The sequence below is a fragment of the Bos taurus genome, chromosome 29 (genome assembly GCF_002263795.3).
Source record: "Bos taurus isolate L1 Dominette 01449 registration number 42190680 breed Hereford chromosome 29, ARS-UCD2.0, whole genome shotgun sequence".
Lineage (NCBI taxonomy): Eukaryota > Metazoa > Chordata > Mammalia > Artiodactyla > Bovidae > Bos > Bos taurus.
In genome coordinates, this window is record NC_037356.1 from 6,134,907 (window position 1) to 6,155,787 (window position 20,881).

The following is a 20,881-nucleotide window of genomic DNA, read 5'->3' on the forward strand; positions in this document are numbered from 1 at the left end:
AAAATTTCAGATTATCAATGGCAGCAACATAATACAGTGAAGAGAACATGAATTTTGGGGACAAATTGACCTAAGTTGAAATCTTGACTTTACGTCTTAATAACTGTATCTTTAAGTAATTAATTGAAATCTTCATAGTCTTACTTTCCTCAGTTTTAAACTGAGAATTATGTTATTGAATTGAACTACATAAAAATTCCAATGTTGAAACATTTTGACTTAAAAAATGGCAATTTTGCATAGGTTAACCTTATTTTCTCTTTTATAGGATTATTATTATTACTGATTTGAGATAAGCATAAAGTAAGATGAGGAAGAAATGAATTATGTTTCTTACCTTCCTTCTGATGCCAAGTGATAGTAGACAAATTCATGAAAATGCTAGACTCATTTCTTTCAGGAAAAACTGTTGAAGTTCAGAATGTTTTTATATTGAAATATATTTGTAACCGTTTCCTAATAACTGAAAGTTTCCTAAGTAAACTAAGAGAAGTTATTGTCCAATTTTGTGGAAATGTATAAATTCTGAAGAATTGGGTTGGCCAAAAAGTTCAAGTTTTTCCATAGGATGGTATGGAAAAACCCAAACGAACTTTTTGGTCAACTCAATATTTAAGATGATAGTTTGCAAATTATAGTATATGTTTTTTTTTCTTCTTTATGATTTCAAAATGATTTGACTGCTCGGTTGTGTTCGACTCTTCATGACCTTTGGACTGTAGCTTGCCAGGTTCCTCTGTCCATGGGATTGTCCAGGCAAGAATACTGGAATGGGTTGCCATTTCCTCCTGCAGAGGATCTTCCCGACCCAGGGACTGAACCCGAGTCTCCTGCGTCTCGCTCGTTATAGGCAGATTCTTTACCTCTGAGCCGTTGGGGACTGTCACAATTAATTGCTTTTCAATTGGCAGTAGTTTTCAAATTTTAGCTCCAAATTTGTTTATCTTTTTAAAACTTTCCATTGAGCAAATCAAAGATTGAGGTTCATATGAAGAAGACCAATTTCATAGGACACTAGCAATAGATCCTCTCTGGAAAAACAAAGGATTTAAAAAACCTATGTTTCTGCTATTGGGTAGAGAGCGTTTAAATATATACCTTAGCTTGCAGCACCCAGTCTTCATAGGTCTGTGCAAGGCCCCTGCTTTCTTTCTTACTGTTTATTTGTCTACTAATTCCTTAATCACTCCTTGATCTGCAATCCTGTTTTCCTCCCAACATTGGCAACTTTTCTAATAGTGTGTGGACATGTATCCTTCTATTGGTGTTTTATATGCATGTAGTTTTTGCTTGCTTTTTTAATCCACGAGAATGGCTTTGTGCTAAGGACTTACTCTCTTTCTTGCTTTTCTTCATTTTCTTCAAGCCCATTGTGTTTCAAGGGCTTCCTTGGTGGCTCAGTGGTAAAGAATCCACCTGCCAATGCAGGAGATGTGGATTCAATTCCTGGGCTGAACAGATCCCCTAGAATTAAGAAATGGCAACCCACTCCAATATTCTTGCCTATAAAATCCCATGGACAGAGGAGCCTGGTGGGCTACAGTCCATGGGGTCACAAAATTCAGACATGACTTAGTGACTAAACAGCAACAACAAATTATGTTTCAGAGTCTCTCTATGCGACTGTGCATTTCTTCGGTCCTTTGCCTCTAGCTGCGATGGCACCCCACTCCAGTACTCTTGCCTGGAAAATCCCATGGATGGAGGAGCCTGGTAGGCTGCAGTCCATGGGGTCGAGAAGAGTCGGACACGACTGAGTGCCTTCACTTTCACTTTTCACTTTCATGCATCGGAGGAGGAAATGGCAACCCACCCCAGTGTTCTTGCCTGGAGAATCCCAGGGACGGGGGAGCCTGGCGGTCGGCCGTCTATGGGGTCGCACAGAGTCAGACCCGACTGAAGCGACTTAGCAGCAGCAGCCTGCCACATTTTACTTGCTTGTCCTCCTAGAAATAGACAACGTATTCCCCACTACTTCAAGAGACATCATGATGAACACAGAGCATGCTATTACAGTGTGAATATTTTAAGGTAGTTTACTAGTTTTATAATTAAAAACTGCCTACTGGGTTTTCTTGAGATGGAAGACTACAAATTTGTTCATATTGTAACAAATATAAAATTTTGGAATTTACTTTATTATAATGGTTTTAGTTAGATGACGATAGCGGAGGTGATATCACACAGGGTACAGTTCTAAAAAAATAAGACATTTGATTATAATAGCTTGTTTTCAATGAGAAATCTTAGGGATAGTGGGTGACTGAAGGGATTAATGCGGTGAGTGTTTTAATTATTATTTAATTTCTGTATTTACATGGCTTCTTTCTTAGGTATTACCCATACTGTTAACCCTCTAAACAAAAGATAGCCATATTAACAGTTACAGTAAAAGGATCAACAGCAAAAGAACATCGGATTTTGAAATACTGGGAAACTGAACAAACCAAGGAGAGAACATTAAAACAGTAGGTGAATACAGTGAAATGAGTTACAGAAAAGACAGGTTAAACAAAGTTGTGTTACAGCAATTCACTAACTTTCTGAGCTGTAAAGTATTAACAGAGAACTTGCACCTGCCTAAAGGAGAAGGAAATGGCCAGCCTTTCCAGTGTTCTTGTCTAGGAAATTCCATGGACAGAGGAGGCTATGGTGGCTGGTGGCTATGATCCATGCGGTTGCAAAGAGTCAGATATGGTTAAGTGACTAAACACCACCACCAACCCAAAAGACTAACCAAGGTTAGAAAGGTTAGGAGCGTGGAGTGTCAGTGGAGGATTGTTTGGTTTGTTTTTTGTTGTTTTGTTTTGTACATGGCAGCATATCAGCATTTTATTTACTAATATTTTAATACATGTTGAAATCCTTTTCTTTTTTTTTTCAGAAACTGTTAATTAAGTGTCTTAACAGCACATAAACTAATCACACTGTAAGAAATATAATATGGCACTTGAATAATATGCAGCTTGAATAATCTTTAATGTTTGGGCCTCTTAAGCGTTAAAGAATCAGTAATTTTATCTCTTAGCCCTCCCATGCCCTCAGTAGTTCTTCTTTACAATACCTGGAGCCCTTTTTTCCCTTGGTAGCTCTGTGTCATTGATGATTTACCTTCTTCCCTGTTCCTGTCCTGTCCTGTCTTGTCCTATTGATCCTGTGCTTTAAATGAACATCTTTCCATTTATCTGAAGGTTAGAATAAAAGAGGTCAGCAAGTTAATGTCCTTCTGAAAGCTTCCTCTTTAAGCCATGAAAATATGAAGCTAATGCATAAAATTAAGGAAAAGAATAGAAAATACACAAAAATAAAAATGAAAATTGCCCCTTATTTTCATTTAAAGGTAATATTCCTCCTCCTCAAGTTATACTTTTAAGACATTCCGCCTTTCTTTTCTTTAGAAAATAATTTTCTTTTGACTTCCATATGAATTAAATATTTTTTCATATATATTTTTCATATTTATCCCTTTGAATATAAGCGAAAATGCAGAAAAGTAATTTATATCTCAGCATCCATACATACCCATGGTTAACATTTTAATGTGTTTTTTAAATTCAAATTTTTAAAAATAACAATGTGATCATTTCAAAGAAACAGTTTTGTACTCTCTTTTAAAAATATAACATTAAATATCACATCAGATTTATCCCTGTAATCACAAGCTGTTACACATGCATTATTTATTTTTAATATTTTACTGAAGGAATAAAAACACACCTCACTTAAACATTCTTATATTTTTGGACATTCAACTGGCTTTTGTTACTTCACTTACCTAGAAAACGCTGTGAAAAACATCATTGTGTAGAATACCCCTTTGGGTATGTCCTTTGGGTATATTATTAGAATTTCAAAGTATGCTAACCCATTTCATTTATTGTGAATTTTTATTTATCCATTTGATTCTTGGTGCTCAATTATTAACTGTATTACATTTCAAAATACCCACCTCCCTATGAATGCCAATAACACAAAATTAGAAACTTCTTTTAACTTCTAAGAGATAACCAACTGTATGTATAAAATCTATGTCAATTTCTATACCTATGTTTATGCTTGTATATGTAGATTAACATTTGTATACATGCATATTCTTAATTCAATAATATCACATTTTTTATTATTTTTATTATTTTATTCTATTATATGTTACTTTATTTTTAATGGCTACATAGTAGCACATAATGTGTATGATAATTTGTTTTATATTTCTCTGCTGTTGACCTTTTTAATTTTATTCATTGTATCACAGACTGTACTGCAGTGAATATTTTAGAAATTTATATGTATCCTTGGTTCATTTGTTTGCTATTTTCTTTCTTAAGAAAGTTCAGGCTGTGATATTTTAATCTTACTTACTGTTAGGAGAAAAAAATTAAACTTTATTTACATTTTTCTTTACCAATATATCACATTATATTTGATTTACTCTATTCTACCAGCAGATGGACTAATATGGCCACTGTATGTTGACCAATTAAACAATGAAGAGTTTGGTAGAAGACTCTAATACTTAAATACGTGTGCAACAGGAAGTTAGGTGAATGATCCATAACAAATGACCCATTCATTCAGTCCGTCTTCATCTTACCTGCTCTGTTAGGTGTGTGCGCCTTTGGCTCCCCAGGTGGTGCTAGTGGTGAAGAGCCTGCCCACCAGTGCAGGAGACGTAAGAGATGTGGGCTCGATCCCTGGGTCAGGGAGGTCCCCGAAGAAGGGAATGGCAACCCACTCCAGCATTCTTGTCTTGAGAATCCCACGGACAAAGGAGCCTGGTGGACTACAGTCCATAGCGTTGCGCAAAGTTGGACATGACTGAAGTGACCTAGCACACATGCAATGTATCCCGAGTTCTTACTCTTAGAATTGATAACTTCTTGAAGCTATATGCATAAAATATATATATATGTATGTGTATATATATATATATATATTTTTTTAAAGAAACACTAGGAGAAAGCCTGATTCTAAGTTGGAAGTTATGGTTAAATGATGCTGAATTAGCCAAAATTGCTAGTATTTTGAAGACAGAGATGGAACTGAAAGACACTTTTATAGATTCAGTTGAAAATGTTATTAACAAATAGGATTTAATTCAGCAGTTGTAAGATAGATATGTTTAAGTAGGTTATGCTTGACAGACATGTGAAAAAAATCTTAATGTTGAATATCCTATATTCAATATATGAGTTTTAATATATATTGTTATGCATAGTCTGATTAAAATTCTAACCAAGTGAGTAGGTACCATTGATATGAGTATTGTTTTCTTCCAAAAGTTACTCCATATGCTCAGGTTATTGGTTATCTGTTTTGGCTTATAAATTTTAGGAGGAATTTTGATAAATTGAAAATGGTGTAAAGATGTGGAAGAACCATACAAGAAGGAAGAGTAGCTTAGAGGTAACTATATAATTAGCAATTGTGATCAGATGTTCTGAATCTGTGATAATGGAACAACAAGTCTTCCTCTGCTTTTTAGCCAACCAGTCTCTGCAAAATACATTTCATTCCCCAGTGTTTTTGTGTCGGAGGAGGAAGATGTAACAATGACATAGAATCCAATGGTCTGTAACTCCTGAGGCCCTTGTTGTTGGGCCTTAGAAAGGAGTGGAGGCAAAGAGACAGGTGTGAGTATCCACAGTCATGTCATAGATGAATTGTAAAAATTCCATTTTAATAATGTTTGTCAGCTAAAGAGGTCAACTGATTTTTACTTGATATGTGTTCACCTTTTAGAACAGTTCCATGAAGGAAAGTGGAGGGCATTTTTATTGCTGTTCTGTTAAATTCTTCAGTGCTCAGTTTTGGAGACTAGTGACCTTGGCAGAGGTCACAGGTGGTAGGTGTGGTAAAAATTTCATACCTTTTAATTGGTGACCGTTCACCAGACAGCATTGCCTTTAAAAACCCATGAATGTGTTTGTGTGCAGTTCTGACTACCATTTACATTGAATTAAGTTTTCCCAGACAGACGCAAAGTCTAGAAGTGAATCTCTTCTGCTCTCCAGGCTTTTGGCACAGGAAAGACAGCAGAGAAAATCAGGACGGAACTGTCCTATGTCAGTCTTGCTTTCTTCTCTCTGTAGTAGCTAAATTTCTTTCTGATTCATAGTCGATTTCTAAGGAAAGACCACATTCTCACTGGAAATGGAAGGAAGTTCATTTCTAGAAAGTGCAGAATGAAGTATGTTGTTGTTTTAGTCGCTAAGTCGTGTCCCACTCTTTGCGACCCCATGGACTAGAGTTGGCCAGGCGTCCCTGTCCATGGCATTTCCCAGGCAAGAGTACTGGAGTGGGTTGCCATTTCCTTCTCCAGAGGGATCTTCCTGACCCAAGGATCCAACCCACTTCTCCTGCATTGGAAGGCAGATTCCTGATCACTGAGTCACCTGGGAAGCTCTAGAATAAAGTATGATGACATATAAAAAGGAAAGATTTGAGTTAAACATAAAATTTCTGGATAAAGTATCAGAATCAACATTACACTTTTGGTGGCCCCTTAAGTTATATGGGAAAACATTTTCTCCAAGCATCCTTCTTTCAAACTTCTTTTACAGACAGTGTTTTAAAAAAAGGCAGTTTATAGATAGGAAGAAAGGCCAACCTGAGTCAAAAATTACATCATAGTTGAAAGTCTCCAGGCAGTAAGTTGACAGAAACCAGCTAGGGTCATTTGGAATGAATGAAAGTTTTTTTATTATGGCATGAAGGGGCATTCATGAGCTTTTGGATATACCCCAAGGGCCCTGAATTGGTAGCTTTTATTGGGATTTATTGAGAAATGATTACTCCAATTATTATTAACTACTTTCTGGTTGCTCATGACACATTATTCATTATTGTTTCCATGTGAACCTTATGAAAATAGGTAATCCACGTTTGAAGTAGCTCTTCTTTGAAATATATTTTTGTCTATAAGTGCATTCTTGCTCACATGGAATGTTCATCATATTCTAAATTAATATCCTTATCATAAATTATTATTGGTTTAAACTAAACATTTAAATTAGAGCCACAGTTTTCATTTATAGGTACAGCAAAAATAAATTGTTCTGATTTTCTGCCATGAGCCCTTTTATTTACTATAAAGGCAATAAAAAATGCCTACCATTGCCTTGCAAATCATATAGACAACCTCATACTTTATGAGGTTGTCTCTTCTTGCTCATGTGTTTGTCTCATGACTACTTTCTTTGGCTTTCACTGCTAAAGGAACGTTTTCCCCAAGGAATATTTTTTTGAAATAATTTTCTTTAGTTTTGACCATGCATTTTTGAGGTTCCTAAGAATAGGGGTCAGTTTGGGCTTTTCCACTTACTATACTGCCCCTTTCTAGCTTTGTGGGGGAAGATAAGCATGTGATAAATAGGTAAACCATTACAATGTATTGGGTCAAGTGTTTCAAAACAGGTATAGATAGCGAAAGGCAAAAGGGAAACTTTGAGAAAGATGCCTCCAATTTTTCAGGATATGGGAAAAGGAGAAAACTTTGGAGATGTAAATGAGGATACTGTTGGGGATGTTGGCTTTAGGAAGGCCTCCGTGAGAAAATGAGCCTTGGGCTGAGACTTGAGGAATAATGGGAGTTCATCTGATAGCATAGAGGTAGTTAGACGAGGTGTAATGGCATCATGATAGAAGAAAGGCAACAGCTAAGCTGCAGGTAGGGAACTGAGATATGCAATAAAGTGTGCAATCGCTGGTCAGGATAATGCATCCAGGAGCTGAACTGAGTTATATAATGCAAAAGTGCATTATAACTGAGTGCCCTTATGGTTTCAGCAATTTGGCTTATTTACAGGCTTCTAGTATAAGTTGGATCAACAAGAAGGTTGGACTTGATGACAGTCCATCAGACAGTCCTTAGCGTTTTCTTCACATTGGGTGTTGCTCAGTTCGATACAGAAGATCCCAGTGCCTAGAGTGGTGGGTGCTGGGGAAGTGGAGACAGGATTGGTATCTCGGAAACTTGGTTTGATGGAAAGACCAGGTCCTGGGTTCTCATCCTAGCTGTGAACTAGATAGATCTCTTGGGTAATCACTTTTGGTTTCGATTCTTTTTTCTTTATTTCCAAAATGAGGGCATGAAAGGATCATCTCAGAGGCTCACTCATTCGGGATCCACCATACATTAATTGCATTCCTACTAGTTACCTGGAACGCTCTTTATTTCTTTAGATACCTGAGTGGTATCTAAAGTGGAGATGTAAAGCTCATCTCCTATAGCTCCAACTATAAGCAGAGCTGAGGATGAAAAGACAGTCTTGGAAAGAGTGATTTTTAAGAAACTCTGCCCTACTCTTGCCTGGAAAATCCCATGGATGGAGGAACGTGGTGGGCTGTAGTCCATGGGGTCGCTAAGAGTGGGACACGACTGAGCGACTTCACTTTCACTTTTCACTTTCCTGCATTGGAGAAGGAAATGGCAACCCACTCCAGTGTTCTTGCCCGGAGAATCCTAGGGACGGGGGAGCCTGGTGGGCTGCCGTCTATGGGGTCGCACAGAGTCAGACACGACTGAAGCGACTTAGCAGCAGCAGCAGCCCTAAGAGCATTTAAATTTTGTAACTAGACCTAGTTTGTAGATGGCCAGAGATGGGACCATAATAATAGCTTCTGTTAACTTCTTATGTGCCAGGTACTGTACTTAATATATATACACATTTAATATATATTAATATATAATTAATATATGTGTAATATAGATATAATTACCCTTTGGGGAGATTATTTCATTTTTCATTTTCTAGATGAGGAACATAAGACAGAAAGGGTAAGAATATTACCTAAGGCCACACCACTATTAGTTTGATGCAAAAGTAATTGCAGTTTTAGACCTTGAATTTTAAATCATTATGACAAGGTTCAAACACATCTTTATTCAAAATTGGAATCATTACAATCAACACATTTTTGCCAACGAGAAATAAGTTTGTTTATTCCTGTAGCATAAAAATCCATGCTTCAGGAACTCTTGGAAAATATTTTCTGCCTCCTGCTGGCTGTGGAAGCATTTTCCCTGAAAAAAGTTGTCGAGATGCTTGAAGAAGTGGTAGTCTGTTGGTGAAAGGTCAGGTGATTATGGTGGATGAGGCAGAACTTCATACCCCGATTCGTTCAATTTTTGAAGCATTGGTTATGAGAAGTGCAATCGGGCATTATCATGGAGAAGCACTGGGCCCTTTCTGTTGACCAATACCAGCTGCAGGCGTTGGGACTGTTGGTGCATATCACTGATTTGCTGAGCATACTTCTTAGATATGACGGTTTTGCCGTATTCAGAAAGTGGATCAGATGGGCAGCGAATCACTGAACAGTGACTGTGACCTTTTTTTGGTGCAAGTTTGGCTTTGGGAAGTGTTCTGGAGCTTCTTCTTGGTCCAGCCACTGAACTGGTCATTGCTAGTTGTTACATAAAATCCACTTTTTGTTATACGTCACAATCCGATCCAGAAATGGCTCATTGTTTTTGCACAGAATAAGAGAAGATGACATTTCAAAACGACGATTTTTTTTTTTAATTTCCGGCCAGCTCATGAGGCACCCACTTACTGAGCTTTTTCACCTTTCCAATTTCATTCAAATGCTGAATGACCATAGAATGGTCGGCATTGAGTTCTTTAGCAACTTCTCATGTAGTTGTAAGAGGATCAGCTTCAATGATTGCTCTCAACTGGTTGTTGTCAACTTCTGATGGGCAGCTACTATGCTCCTTATCTTCTAGACTCTTGTCTCCGTTGCAAAACTTCTTGAATCACCACTGCACTATAAATTTATTAGCAGTTCTTGGGACAAATGCATGGTTGATGATGAGAGTTGTCTCTTCGCTTTAGACCCGTTTTGAACTCAATAAAGAAAATTGGTTGAATTTGCTTTTTGTCTACCATCATTTCCGTAGTCTAAATAGAAAATAAACAGCAAGAAACAAGTAACTAGCAAAAAAGCATGAAACAAGAAATGTGCATTAACATGATTATAACATAACCACATTTATTTAAGAATGTATTCCACTATCAAATGGCAAATTTCAACAGTGCGAAAACTGAAATTGTATTTTCATCAACGTAATAGTAAAAGTGTTTAAACTCAGGTCTGTCTGTCTTCAAAGTGATTCTGAAACAATGACCACCAAACCTGATTGTGCCTACTGCAGGAACACCTACAGATCTAAAGAATCAGAATTTCAGAAGGTACAACAGAGATAACATTTGTTTTTAAATAATCCATCAAGTAATTTTAATGTGTGATTAGAGAAATATTAGATAAAGATTTATATAAAATGACAGGAAAATCCAGTGGTTGAATAAAAGGCTAACCAACTGAAAGAATAAGGATGTTTTCTGGTTTAGAAAGAGCATTTGAATTCACATCCCTGTTCTGATGAGCAGCATGTTCTGTTCTTAAGGAAGTAACCGAGAGCATGAAGGGAGGCCTGGGTTCCAGAACTGTGTCTTTATGAACTAACTAGCAATGCGGACAGAGGCAAAAAGGTTGACCTGTATGACATGTAAGGCCTCATGAAAGAGCTAAGTTCTATGATTATACAAATAATTAAGAATTAGGTGTTGTGTAAGCTTTATTCCGGTGGGCTGCTGTCTCTGGGGTCGCACAGAGTCAGACACGACTGAAGCAACTTAGCAGCAGCAGCAGCAGCAAGCTTTATTTGGTTTGATTAAAAATATTTCCTTGGAGAAAAAGAGTTAATAAAATTGACCTCAACGAGTACAAATTTACATCATTTTTGACAAATATAAAATACCAGGTCAGAATATAAAAAAATCTTTTATAAACCTCTATGCTAATTTTTTTTTTTTATTTTTTCCTTGAAATGACTAATTGTTGACTCACCAAGAGGTAACTAAGAAAATGACTAATTATTAAAGATTACTAATAATACTACTCTGGCCTTTTCAGATCCTTTTGGACACCAGTTATACCTAGATATTTACATGTGGAATGTCATTTATATTTCCCTAAAATTGCTGAGAAAATTCCCAGCTGAGAGAAAAATGTTCATTTTGTTAATTTACCAGAAAAGGTAGTTTGCAAGCCCTCTCTAAAGTCAACTATTTCAGCAGAATTTTTTTACAGTTTAATAGCTCTGTCAAAAGCTTGGTTGAAGATGAGGAAAACGTGAATGTAAAATTTTCAGCTAAGGCAAATTTGGAAGGAAAAGTAAAACTAGAGCGTTCACTTCTAATATAATACAATGGGCTAACACTAATACAATCTTACATTTATGTACCTGCTCTCTCACACTTCTCTCCGCCCCCCCATTTTTTTTTCATTGCAGGATAGAGGGGTTGTTTCTTGATAGCAATTCATGTGAGAAAATTGTAAACACAAGATGAGTCATTATGCAACATAGTTCCTCACAATATAACAGTCTTGGAATCAGCAGAACTTGCCCTTAGTGAGAGAGAGCATAATCTTAACTACTGAATTCTGGTAAATTGGAAAAGGTCACTGAGATGATCGTTGTTGTTCAGTCGCAAAGTGATGTCCGACTCTTTGCAACCCCATGGACTGCAGCACGCCAGGCATCCCTGTCCCTGACTGTCTTCAGAGTTTGCTCAAATTTGAGCAAATTTGCTCCATTGAGTTGGTGATGCCATCCAACCATCTCATTCTCTGTCATCCCCTTCTCTTCCTGCCTTCACTCTTTCCCAGCTTCAAGGTCTTTTCCAATCAGTCAGCTCTTTGCATCAGGTGGCCAAAGTATTGGAGCTTCAGCTTCAGCATCAGTCCTTCCAATGAATATTCAGGGTCAATTTCCTTTAGAACTGACTGGTTTGATTTCCTTGCTGTCCAAGGGATTTTCAAGACCAACACCACAGTTTGAAAATATCAATTCTTCAGTGCTCAGCCTTCTTCATGGTCCAATTCTCATATCCATACATAACTACTGGAAAAACCATAGCTTTGACTAGATGGACTTTTGATGGCAAAGTGATGTTTCTGCTTTTTAATAATACACTGTCTAGGTTAGTCATAACTTTTCTTAAAAGGAGCAAGCGTCTTAATTTTGCGGTTGCAATCACTGTCCCAGAGAAGGCATTGGCGCCCCACTTCAGTACTCTTGCCTGGAAAATCCCATGGATGGAGGAGCCTGGTGGGCTGCCGTCTATGGGGTTGCACAGAGTTGGACACGACTGAGCGACTTCACTTCCACTTTTATGCATTGGAGAAGGAAATGGCAACCCACTCCAGTGTTCTTGCCTGGAGAATCCCAGGGATGGGGAGCCTGGTGGGCTGCCATCTATGGGATTGCACAGAGTTGGTCGGACACGACTGAAGCGACTTAGCAGCAGCAGCAGCAGCAGTAGCAGCAGCAGTCACCATCTACAGTGATTTTTGGAGCCCTAGAAAATAAAATCTGCCGCTGTTTCCATCTATTTGCCATGAAGTGGTGGGACCAGATCCCATGGTCTTAGGTTTTTGAATGTTGAGTTTTAACCCACTTTTTTCATTCTCCTCTTTCACCTTTATCAAGAGTTTAGTTCCTTTATCGTTTCTGCCATAAGGGTCGTGTCATCTGCATATCTGAGGTTATTGATATTTCTCCCAGCAATCTTGATTCCAGCTTGTGATTCATCCAGCCCAGCATTTTGCATGATGTACTCTGCATATAAGTTGAATAAGCAGGGTAAGAATATACAGCTTAACGTACTCCTTTCCAAATGTTGAACAGTCTGTTGTTCCATGTCTGATTTTTTTTAAATTTTATTTTATTTAACTTTACAATATTGTTTTGGTTTTGCCATATATCAAAATGAATCTGCCACAGGTATACATGTGTTCCCCATCCTGAACCCTCCTCCCTCCTACCTCCCCATACCGTCCCTCTGGGTCATCCCAGTGCACCAGCCCCAAGCATCCAGTATCGTGCATCAAACCTGGACTGGCGATTCGTTTCGTATATGATATTATACATATTTCAATGCCATTCTCCCAAATCATCCCATGTCTGATTTTAACTCTTGCTTCTTAACCTGAATACAGGTTTCTCAGGAGATGGGTAAGGTAGTCTGGTATTCCCATCTCTTTAAGAATTTTCCACGGTTTGTTGTGATCCACACAGTCAAAGGCTTTAGCATAATCAATGTAGCAGAAAGTAGATTTTTTGGGGGGGAATTCCATTGCTTTCTCTATGATCCAACAGATTTTGGCAATTTGGTCTCTGGTTCTTCTGCCTTTTCTAAATCCAGCTTGTACATCTGGAAGTTCTCAGTTCACATATTGCTGAAGCCTAGCTTGAAAGATTTTGAACATTAACTTGAACATTACATAGCATATGAAATGAGCACAATTGTCTTATAGTTTGAACATTTTTTGGCATCCCTTTCTTTGGAATTGGAATGAAAACTAAACTTTTCCAGTCTTATGGCCACTACTGAGTTTTCCAAATTTGCTGGCATATTGAGTGCAGCATTTTCACAGCATCATCTTTTAGGATTTGAAATAGCTCAGTTAAAATTCTTTCACCTCCACTAACTTTGTTCGTAGTAATGCTTCCTAAGCCCACTTGACTTCATACTTCAGGATGTCTGGCACTAGGTGACTAACCACAGCATCATGTTTTTCTGGGTCATTAATACCTTTTTGTATAGCTCTTCTGTGTATTCTTGCCATCTCTTTTTAATCTCAGCTGCTTCTGTTTAGTCCTTGCTGTTTCTGTCCTTTATTGTGTCCATATTTGCTTAAAATTTTCCCTTGATATCTCCAGTTTTCTTGAAGAGATCTGTGGTCTTTCCCATCTATTGTTTTCCTTTATTTGTTTGCACTGTTCTCTTAAGAAGCCTTTCTTATCTCTCCTTGCCATTCTCTGGAACTCTGCATTAAGCTGGGTATATCTTTCCCTTTCTCCTTTGCCTTTCTCTTCTCTTCTTTTCTCAGATCCTCGTTCGTAAGGCCTCCTCAGACAACTCCTCTGAGACAACTCGTCAGACAACTGTGTTTCCTTTTCCTTGGGGATCGTTTTGGTCATTGCCTCCTGTACAATATTACAAACTTCTATCCATAGTTCTTCAGGAATTCTGTCTACCAGGTCTTCCCCATTAAATCTGTTTGTCACTTTTACTATGTAATCATAAAGGATTTGATTTGGACCATACCTGAATGGTCTAGTGTTTTTCACTACTTTCTTCATGGGAGGAGTCTTAAAATTATCGCAAGAATTTTAGAGGCCTAAACAATTGTGTTAACCCAGAGAAAACAAGAGTGAGCTAGAAAATCATCCTATTTTTCTTTTCCATTTTTTGGCAGTGCCACGTGGGATGTAAGATCTTAGTTCCCATTAGGAGTCGAGCCCACACCTCTGCATTGGAAGCACAGAGTCTCAACCACTGGACCGCCAGGGAGGTCTTGAAGCCATCCTAGTTTTAGCTTCAGTTTTTTAATGTCTATTTTAGAATATTTTTATCCAGAGTGGCCTTGTGGGTAGAAGTTATACAGACACATATTTCATGTAAGTGTAAGAAAACAAAATAGACGTTTTTGATGGTAGAACTGTTTGCTCTCTCTGGACATATTCAACAAAGGGTGTGGATTGCCTTTGGTTAGGACTCTCAAGAGAGTAGACACTGGGTTGATGGTGGCATGTGGGTTAGACCATTTTAGTTCTCCGATTTTAGATGTATATGTTTTAGGAAATTATTTAGCAAAATAAACTTACTGATAAATAAACTATTTAGTTGAAACTGAATCCTTTCTATATGTACAGTTCATATATAATTCCATAAAATGTATTTCTTGTCTCAAACAAAATTTCACTATTGTGATGGTTAACTGCACAAAGTACTGCCGTTGCCCAAATTATGTTTTTCCAATTAGTTATGCACATTTCATTCAGAGTTATCATTGCCAGATTCTAATGTCTTCTTACCACCTCCCTGCTCATGACATAATGTTCTGCAACTGATTTTAGGATAAACACACACATTCTTAATATGACCTACAAAGTTCGGCAAGGTCTAGCCCTACCTGCTTCTCCAGTCTTATGTTATACCATTCTCCATTTCCAATCCAACTGTATTGGGCTGCTATTGATTTCTCACCTATACAATGTGCTCCTGTTTTCCGCACATCAGTTTTCATGCTGGGTTTTTTTTTTTTCATAAATGTTCTTCTTGTTCCTAAATGACTTCTGCTCACCGTTCAGATCTCAATTCACTTTTCATTTAGTCCAGAAAGCCTGCCTGATCTTCCTATTTAGATCACATTCCCTGTTATATATATATGCTCATATTCTGTAGTTCTCATTCACTGCATTGATCTCAGTGTATTGTTTATAATTTACATTTGATTGTGTAGCTGTTTGATTATCATCTGTTTTCCTTACTAAAATATAACATCCTAAGGAAGAAAGCATGTTTTGTTTTACTTAATTATTGAACTCCCTGTACCTTGTGATATGTATGTATCATAGTAAATGTATGTTGAGTGAATAATATAAGTGGAATAGGTAACACCTACTATGGAAGTACAGGAGAGACTATTTAGAGAAAGGATGGGATATACTACCCTAATCAATAAGGTAATTTTATATAGTGCTCACATTTTTTAGACCAGTTTTACTTTTCACAAAAGTCGTGAAAGCTAGGATTATTATGGCACATCATATTATTTTAATTCTATGGATAAGAAAATCTTATTTTTCTTAACTTTTCAAATAAGGCCAGTTAACTAGCAAGAAGAATAGTTATTAAGTAACAGATCTAAGATTAAAAAAAGAAAAATGAATGTGTGCTTGAGATTTTAGGAAAATGACCGTGTACTTGTAGTTATACTTAGATACTACATTCTTTTATGTATGTGTGTGTGTTAGTCATTCAGTTGTGTCCTACTCTTTGTGACCCCATGGACTGTAGCTCACTAGGCTTCTCTGTCCATGGAATTCTCCAAGCAAGAATACTGGCATGGGTAGCCATTTGCTTCTCCAGGGGATCTTTCTAACTCAGGGATCAAATCTGGTCTCCTGCACTGCAGGCAGATTCTTTATCATCTGAGCCACCAGGGAAGCCCCACCACGTTCTTTTATAATTTGCTTTATATGGTATCTTTTCTTATAGGACTGTCTTAGTTCAGGCTGCTACAACAAAATACTGGGTGACTTAAACATTTATTTCTTTCAGTTTTGAAGGCTGGGAAGTCTAAGAACAAGATGCCTGCAGCTTTGGTGTCTGTTGAGAGCCCTTTTCCTGGTTTGCAGATGGCTTCCTTCTTGCTGTATCCTCAAGGAGGAGAGAGGGAGCGCTGGTCTCTTCCCTCAATGGCAACTCACTCCAGTATTCTTGCCTGGAGAATCCCAGGGAGAGAGGAGCCTGCTGTCTATGGGGTCGCACAGATCGGACACGACTGAAGCGATTTAGCAGCAGCAGCAGCAACCCCATCTCATCTCAGGGCTCTATTCTCATGATCTTATCTAAACCTAATTACTTATCAAAGGCTCCACCTTCAAATACCATCATGATAGGGTTTCAATGTGTATGTTTGGGGAACACAAACATTTAGTCCATAGGAAGGACCAAACTATGTATTATTTATACATACTCTAAAATATTCTAAAATATATTTCTAGTTTTAGAATTTTAAACATGGAATTTTCAGTTACATTTGAGACTTGCCTGCAATGCAGGGGTTCGATCCCTGGGTTAGGAATTTCCCCTGGAGAAGGGAATGGCTACCTATTCCAGTATTTTTGCCTGGAGCATTCCATGGACAGAGGAGCCTGGCGGACTATAGTCAATGGGGTTGCAAAGAGTCAGATACAACTGAGCAACTAACACTTTCACACTTTTTGAGATCTTCACAGGTAAGATTTGAACCATGAAAGTTATGCTGCCATCTAGTGATAACTAACCTGAATGAAATTCGAAAACTAGCATAGCATGTTAAGCTCTCCAGGAATGGTAGAACATGTCATCCACATAGAATGGGCTGGACACATAACTTAGGCAGACATACATTTCTTTTTATTGAACATTTGAAGTAGCTGATTCTTACGAAGATCATGAATTAATAATGACTAAATAAAACAAATCTTAGCTGTAGAATATTACCCATGTAGTAAGTGGATTAGATGGTTTCCTATGATTGTGCCACTTAACTGATATCTGTCTCCGTTTCCTTACTGTCTTGACTGCTTCTGAATGAGAGAATTTTGTACTCTGATAACCTAATAAAAAGGAATTTTCATCTTGGTTTAAAGAGCTAACCATGTTCAGGAACAAACATATATGAGGAAATGAGTTCTTGGTAAAATTTCCAGTTAGATTTTGCAGCATCATAAGGAAGAAGTGGAATGCTAAAATAAGCTTCATTTATCCCAAGTAGACACTTAAAGGCACTTTGAATTAAATTACTGTGATTTAATGTAAACACAGCAATAAAACACTTCCAGATATTCAATAAATGGTTATAAAATACAAAATATATAAGAATTTTCTTTAAAGCACTAAACCCCAAAGAAAATTTGAATAATTTATGTGTATTTCTTAAGACTTGAACATACATGATAGATTTTAGCTGATGTATTTAAGCGAGTTTTTGTCCTAGTACATTAGAACTGCAGATAAAATTATCATTAAAAGCCCTCAAGCTAAAATTTTTTTATATAAACATCCAGAATAAAAAGAGATAACAATTCTTCTATTTCTCTGGAGGCCTAAACAACAAAAACTTATCCCTCTGAAATGATCATTTTGCTCGCAGATGTGAGAAAATTATATTTAACACTTTTTTTTTTAGATAGTCCATAGAGGATTGTTTCTCTTTGTCCATTTACTGGTATACTCATTGAACTGTATCCCTGAGGTGTTCAAACTCATGGTGGAGAAATAGCCTAATTGGAAAGATTAATTACTTTTCATATAACTCAATGAAAATTATGGCTTTCCTGACCTGGCTTCTTACCCTGTCTCCCCTTCAGGAATAATATTTCATGTGCTGACAGTAAACACTATGTAACAGAGTTGCTATTTTGCCAGGAGTTAAGTTGGGAATTTCAGGATCATGAGCAATTTTAAGATAAGTAAAGCAGTTGACTTACACCTATTTCTTTTTTAATTAATTAATTAATTTTACTTTACAATATTGTATTCGTTTTGCCATACATTGACTTGAATCCGCCATGAGTGTACATGTGTTCCACATCCTGAACCCCCCTCCCATATCCCTCCCCATCCCTTCCCTCTGGGTCATCCCAGTGCACCAGCCCCGAGCACCCTGTATCATGCATCGAACCTGGACTGGCGATTCGTTTCACATAAGATATTTTACATGTTTCAATGAAACACATGAAAAGATTCTCAGTGTCACTCATTATAAGAGAAATGCAAATCAAAATCACAATGAAGTACCATTTCACACCAGTCAGAATGGCTGCGATCCAGAAGTCTACAAGCAATAAGTGCTGGAGAGGGTGTGGAGAAAAGGGAACCCTCTTACACTGTTGGTGGAAATGCAAACCAGTACAGCCACTATGGAGAACAGTGTGGAGATTCCTTAAAAAACTGGAAATAGAACTGCCATATGACCCAGCAATCCCACTGCTGGGCATACACACTGAGGAAACCAGAATCAAAAGAGACACGTGTACCCCAATGTACACCTATTTCTTAGTTGATACCCTTAACATAAAGTAGCTTTGTGTTTATTCCAAGACAAGTGCACAAATATGACGCCATGTCTTGTTTTCATGTGACACACTGTTTGTATGAAGAATGTAGATAGTATCAGACAACAGCGGATGTCAATCTAGCAGGAATTTGATTTAAAATTAGTTGCCAAAAAGTACTGGATCATACCAGAGGGGTGTGCTTCTTTGAAAAATACGTTGTATAGTGTAGTTATGATCAGCTTTGTATGAAGCACAGATGATCTGGGATCTCTCTTGGTTCTGGGTTAGGGAAGACCTTTTTTTTTTTTAAATATTGTATTTGCTTATTTTGTTAGTTGAGTTGCAATGTTATGTTAATTTTTTCTGTACAGCAAAGTGATTCAGTTATGCATATATGCTATACATATATGTGTATTCTTTTTCATATTCCTTTCCATTAGTGATTATCACAGGATATCGAATATAGTTCACTGTGCTATATAGTAGGACCTTGTTGTTTATCCATTCTGTATGTAATACTTTGCATCACTAACCCCAAACCCCCAATCCGTCCCTCCTGAGCTCCCCTCTGCCTTGGCAACCACAAGTCTTTTCTCTATCTGCAATCTGTTTCTGTTTCATAGATAAGTTCATTTGTATCATATTTTAGACTCCACATATAAGTGATGTCATATGGTATTTGTCTTTCTCTTTCTGACTCACTTCACTTAGTGTGATCATCTCTAGGTCCGTTCAGTCCAGGTTGATACAGATGGCATTATTCCTTTGTTTGGCTGAGTAGTATTCCACTGTATATATGTACCACATCTTTTTTGTGTGGTATCAGGGAAGCATCAGGGAAGAACTTTAGAGGAGGAGTACTTAGGAGGAAGCCTGAAAGATGGGTGGTGTCAGTTAGGTGGAGAGCTTAAAGGCAGATCCTAGTGTGGAAAGGAGTTATGTGGAAGCTAAGAGTGCTCTAGAGGGTACACAATTGAAAAGGCCTTTGTTTGAAATTCTTGTTAACTTATCAGTGAACAAAGGAGTCAACTCTGCACTTGTGTGGATGCACAGAATATTCTGAAACTTTAGGGCTCTTACCACCCAGAACATTATAGGAGGAGTGGAATAAGAAATTGACCTTGCCCTCAAATCATGTAATCAGGTGATGAGAGCACTAGTAGAAATGAAAGGAGGCTAAGTTTTATGGCAGTGCAGAAGAGAAAGAGTCCAGCTCTCTTTTGGTAAGAGAGAAGGTAGAGGGTTATTCAGGAGCTGGCGTTTGCCATGGTTCTGCAGGGTGAGGTCAGCAGCGTGTTTTTAGTTTACTTGTGTCCTTAACTGTGTTTTGACTCTTGCCTTATTTGTTCAGCTAGGATTGTGTCTAAGCAGAGCCTCTGCATCTGTTCTTAACCTCAACTGCAGCCTTATCCTCTTACCCATGTGCCGCACCCTCCTGGCTTTCCTTCGAGGATCGCAGAAGGTAAGAAAAAAAAAAAAAAGTTCTAGTCACTGATTCCAGCATAGCAATTAAGTGTAAAAGTATCGCGTTAGTCCTACTTAATTTTCATGGTCTGAATTTCTGCTGGAGTGATTTCTTCAAAGATGATCCTGATGTAATAAATACCCATCATCTGTTAAGGTGATCACTGAACTATTCTACAACAGTAAGTTAGGGCAGTGGGTAATAGAAAGAGTATCAGATACTGTGCTAACATATATAGAATTCACATATATACTTGTCAATCCTCGCATGATTTTGGGGGTATTGCAAACAAAGAACCTGAAGCACAGAGAGTTTAATTAACTTGACCAAGACCTTAGGACTAGTGAATGGTAGAGCTGAGATCAGCCCCAGTGCTGAACTCTTTCCACTAAACTATTCCTCATTGAAGTCTTGTAGTTTCATTTAATTAAATGCAGATGCACACACTAGAGCCCCGTGCTGTGCTTAGTCGCTCAGTCGTGTCTGACTCTTTGCGACCCCATGGACTGTAGTCGGCCAAGCTCCTTTGTCTATGGGATTCTCCAGGCAAGAGTACTGTTTCTGGTTGCCATTTCCTCCTCCAGGGGATCTTCCCAACTCAGGGATCAAACCCAGGTCCCCTGCATTGTAGACGGATTCTTTACCATCTGAGCCACCAGGGAGGCCCAAGAGCCCCACAGACTTTCATTAATGCACAGGATGGCTGCTGGCGTTGGTGGCAGTTTCTTAAAACACATTCCTGTTTTGAGCTCTGTCAGTGACTTGAAATAGAGTTCTTGGATATGATGTGACGT

The 20,881-nt window shown here is 37.8% G+C and overlaps 1 protein-coding gene across 2 annotated transcripts in view; it reads left to right on the plus strand.

Moving 5' to 3' along the window:
* Nucleotides 1–20,881, plus strand: part of NOX4 (NADPH oxidase 4) — a 188,354-nt gene that overhangs the window by 14,392 nt on the left and 153,081 nt on the right. Inside the window, 1 exon segment of one of the 2 annotated variants that reach the window (NM_001304775.1) lies at nt 19,974–20,084. In NM_001304775.1, the coding sequence (NP_001291704.1) occupies nt 19,974–20,084 (111 nt within the window). 2 annotated transcript variants of the gene reach the window in all.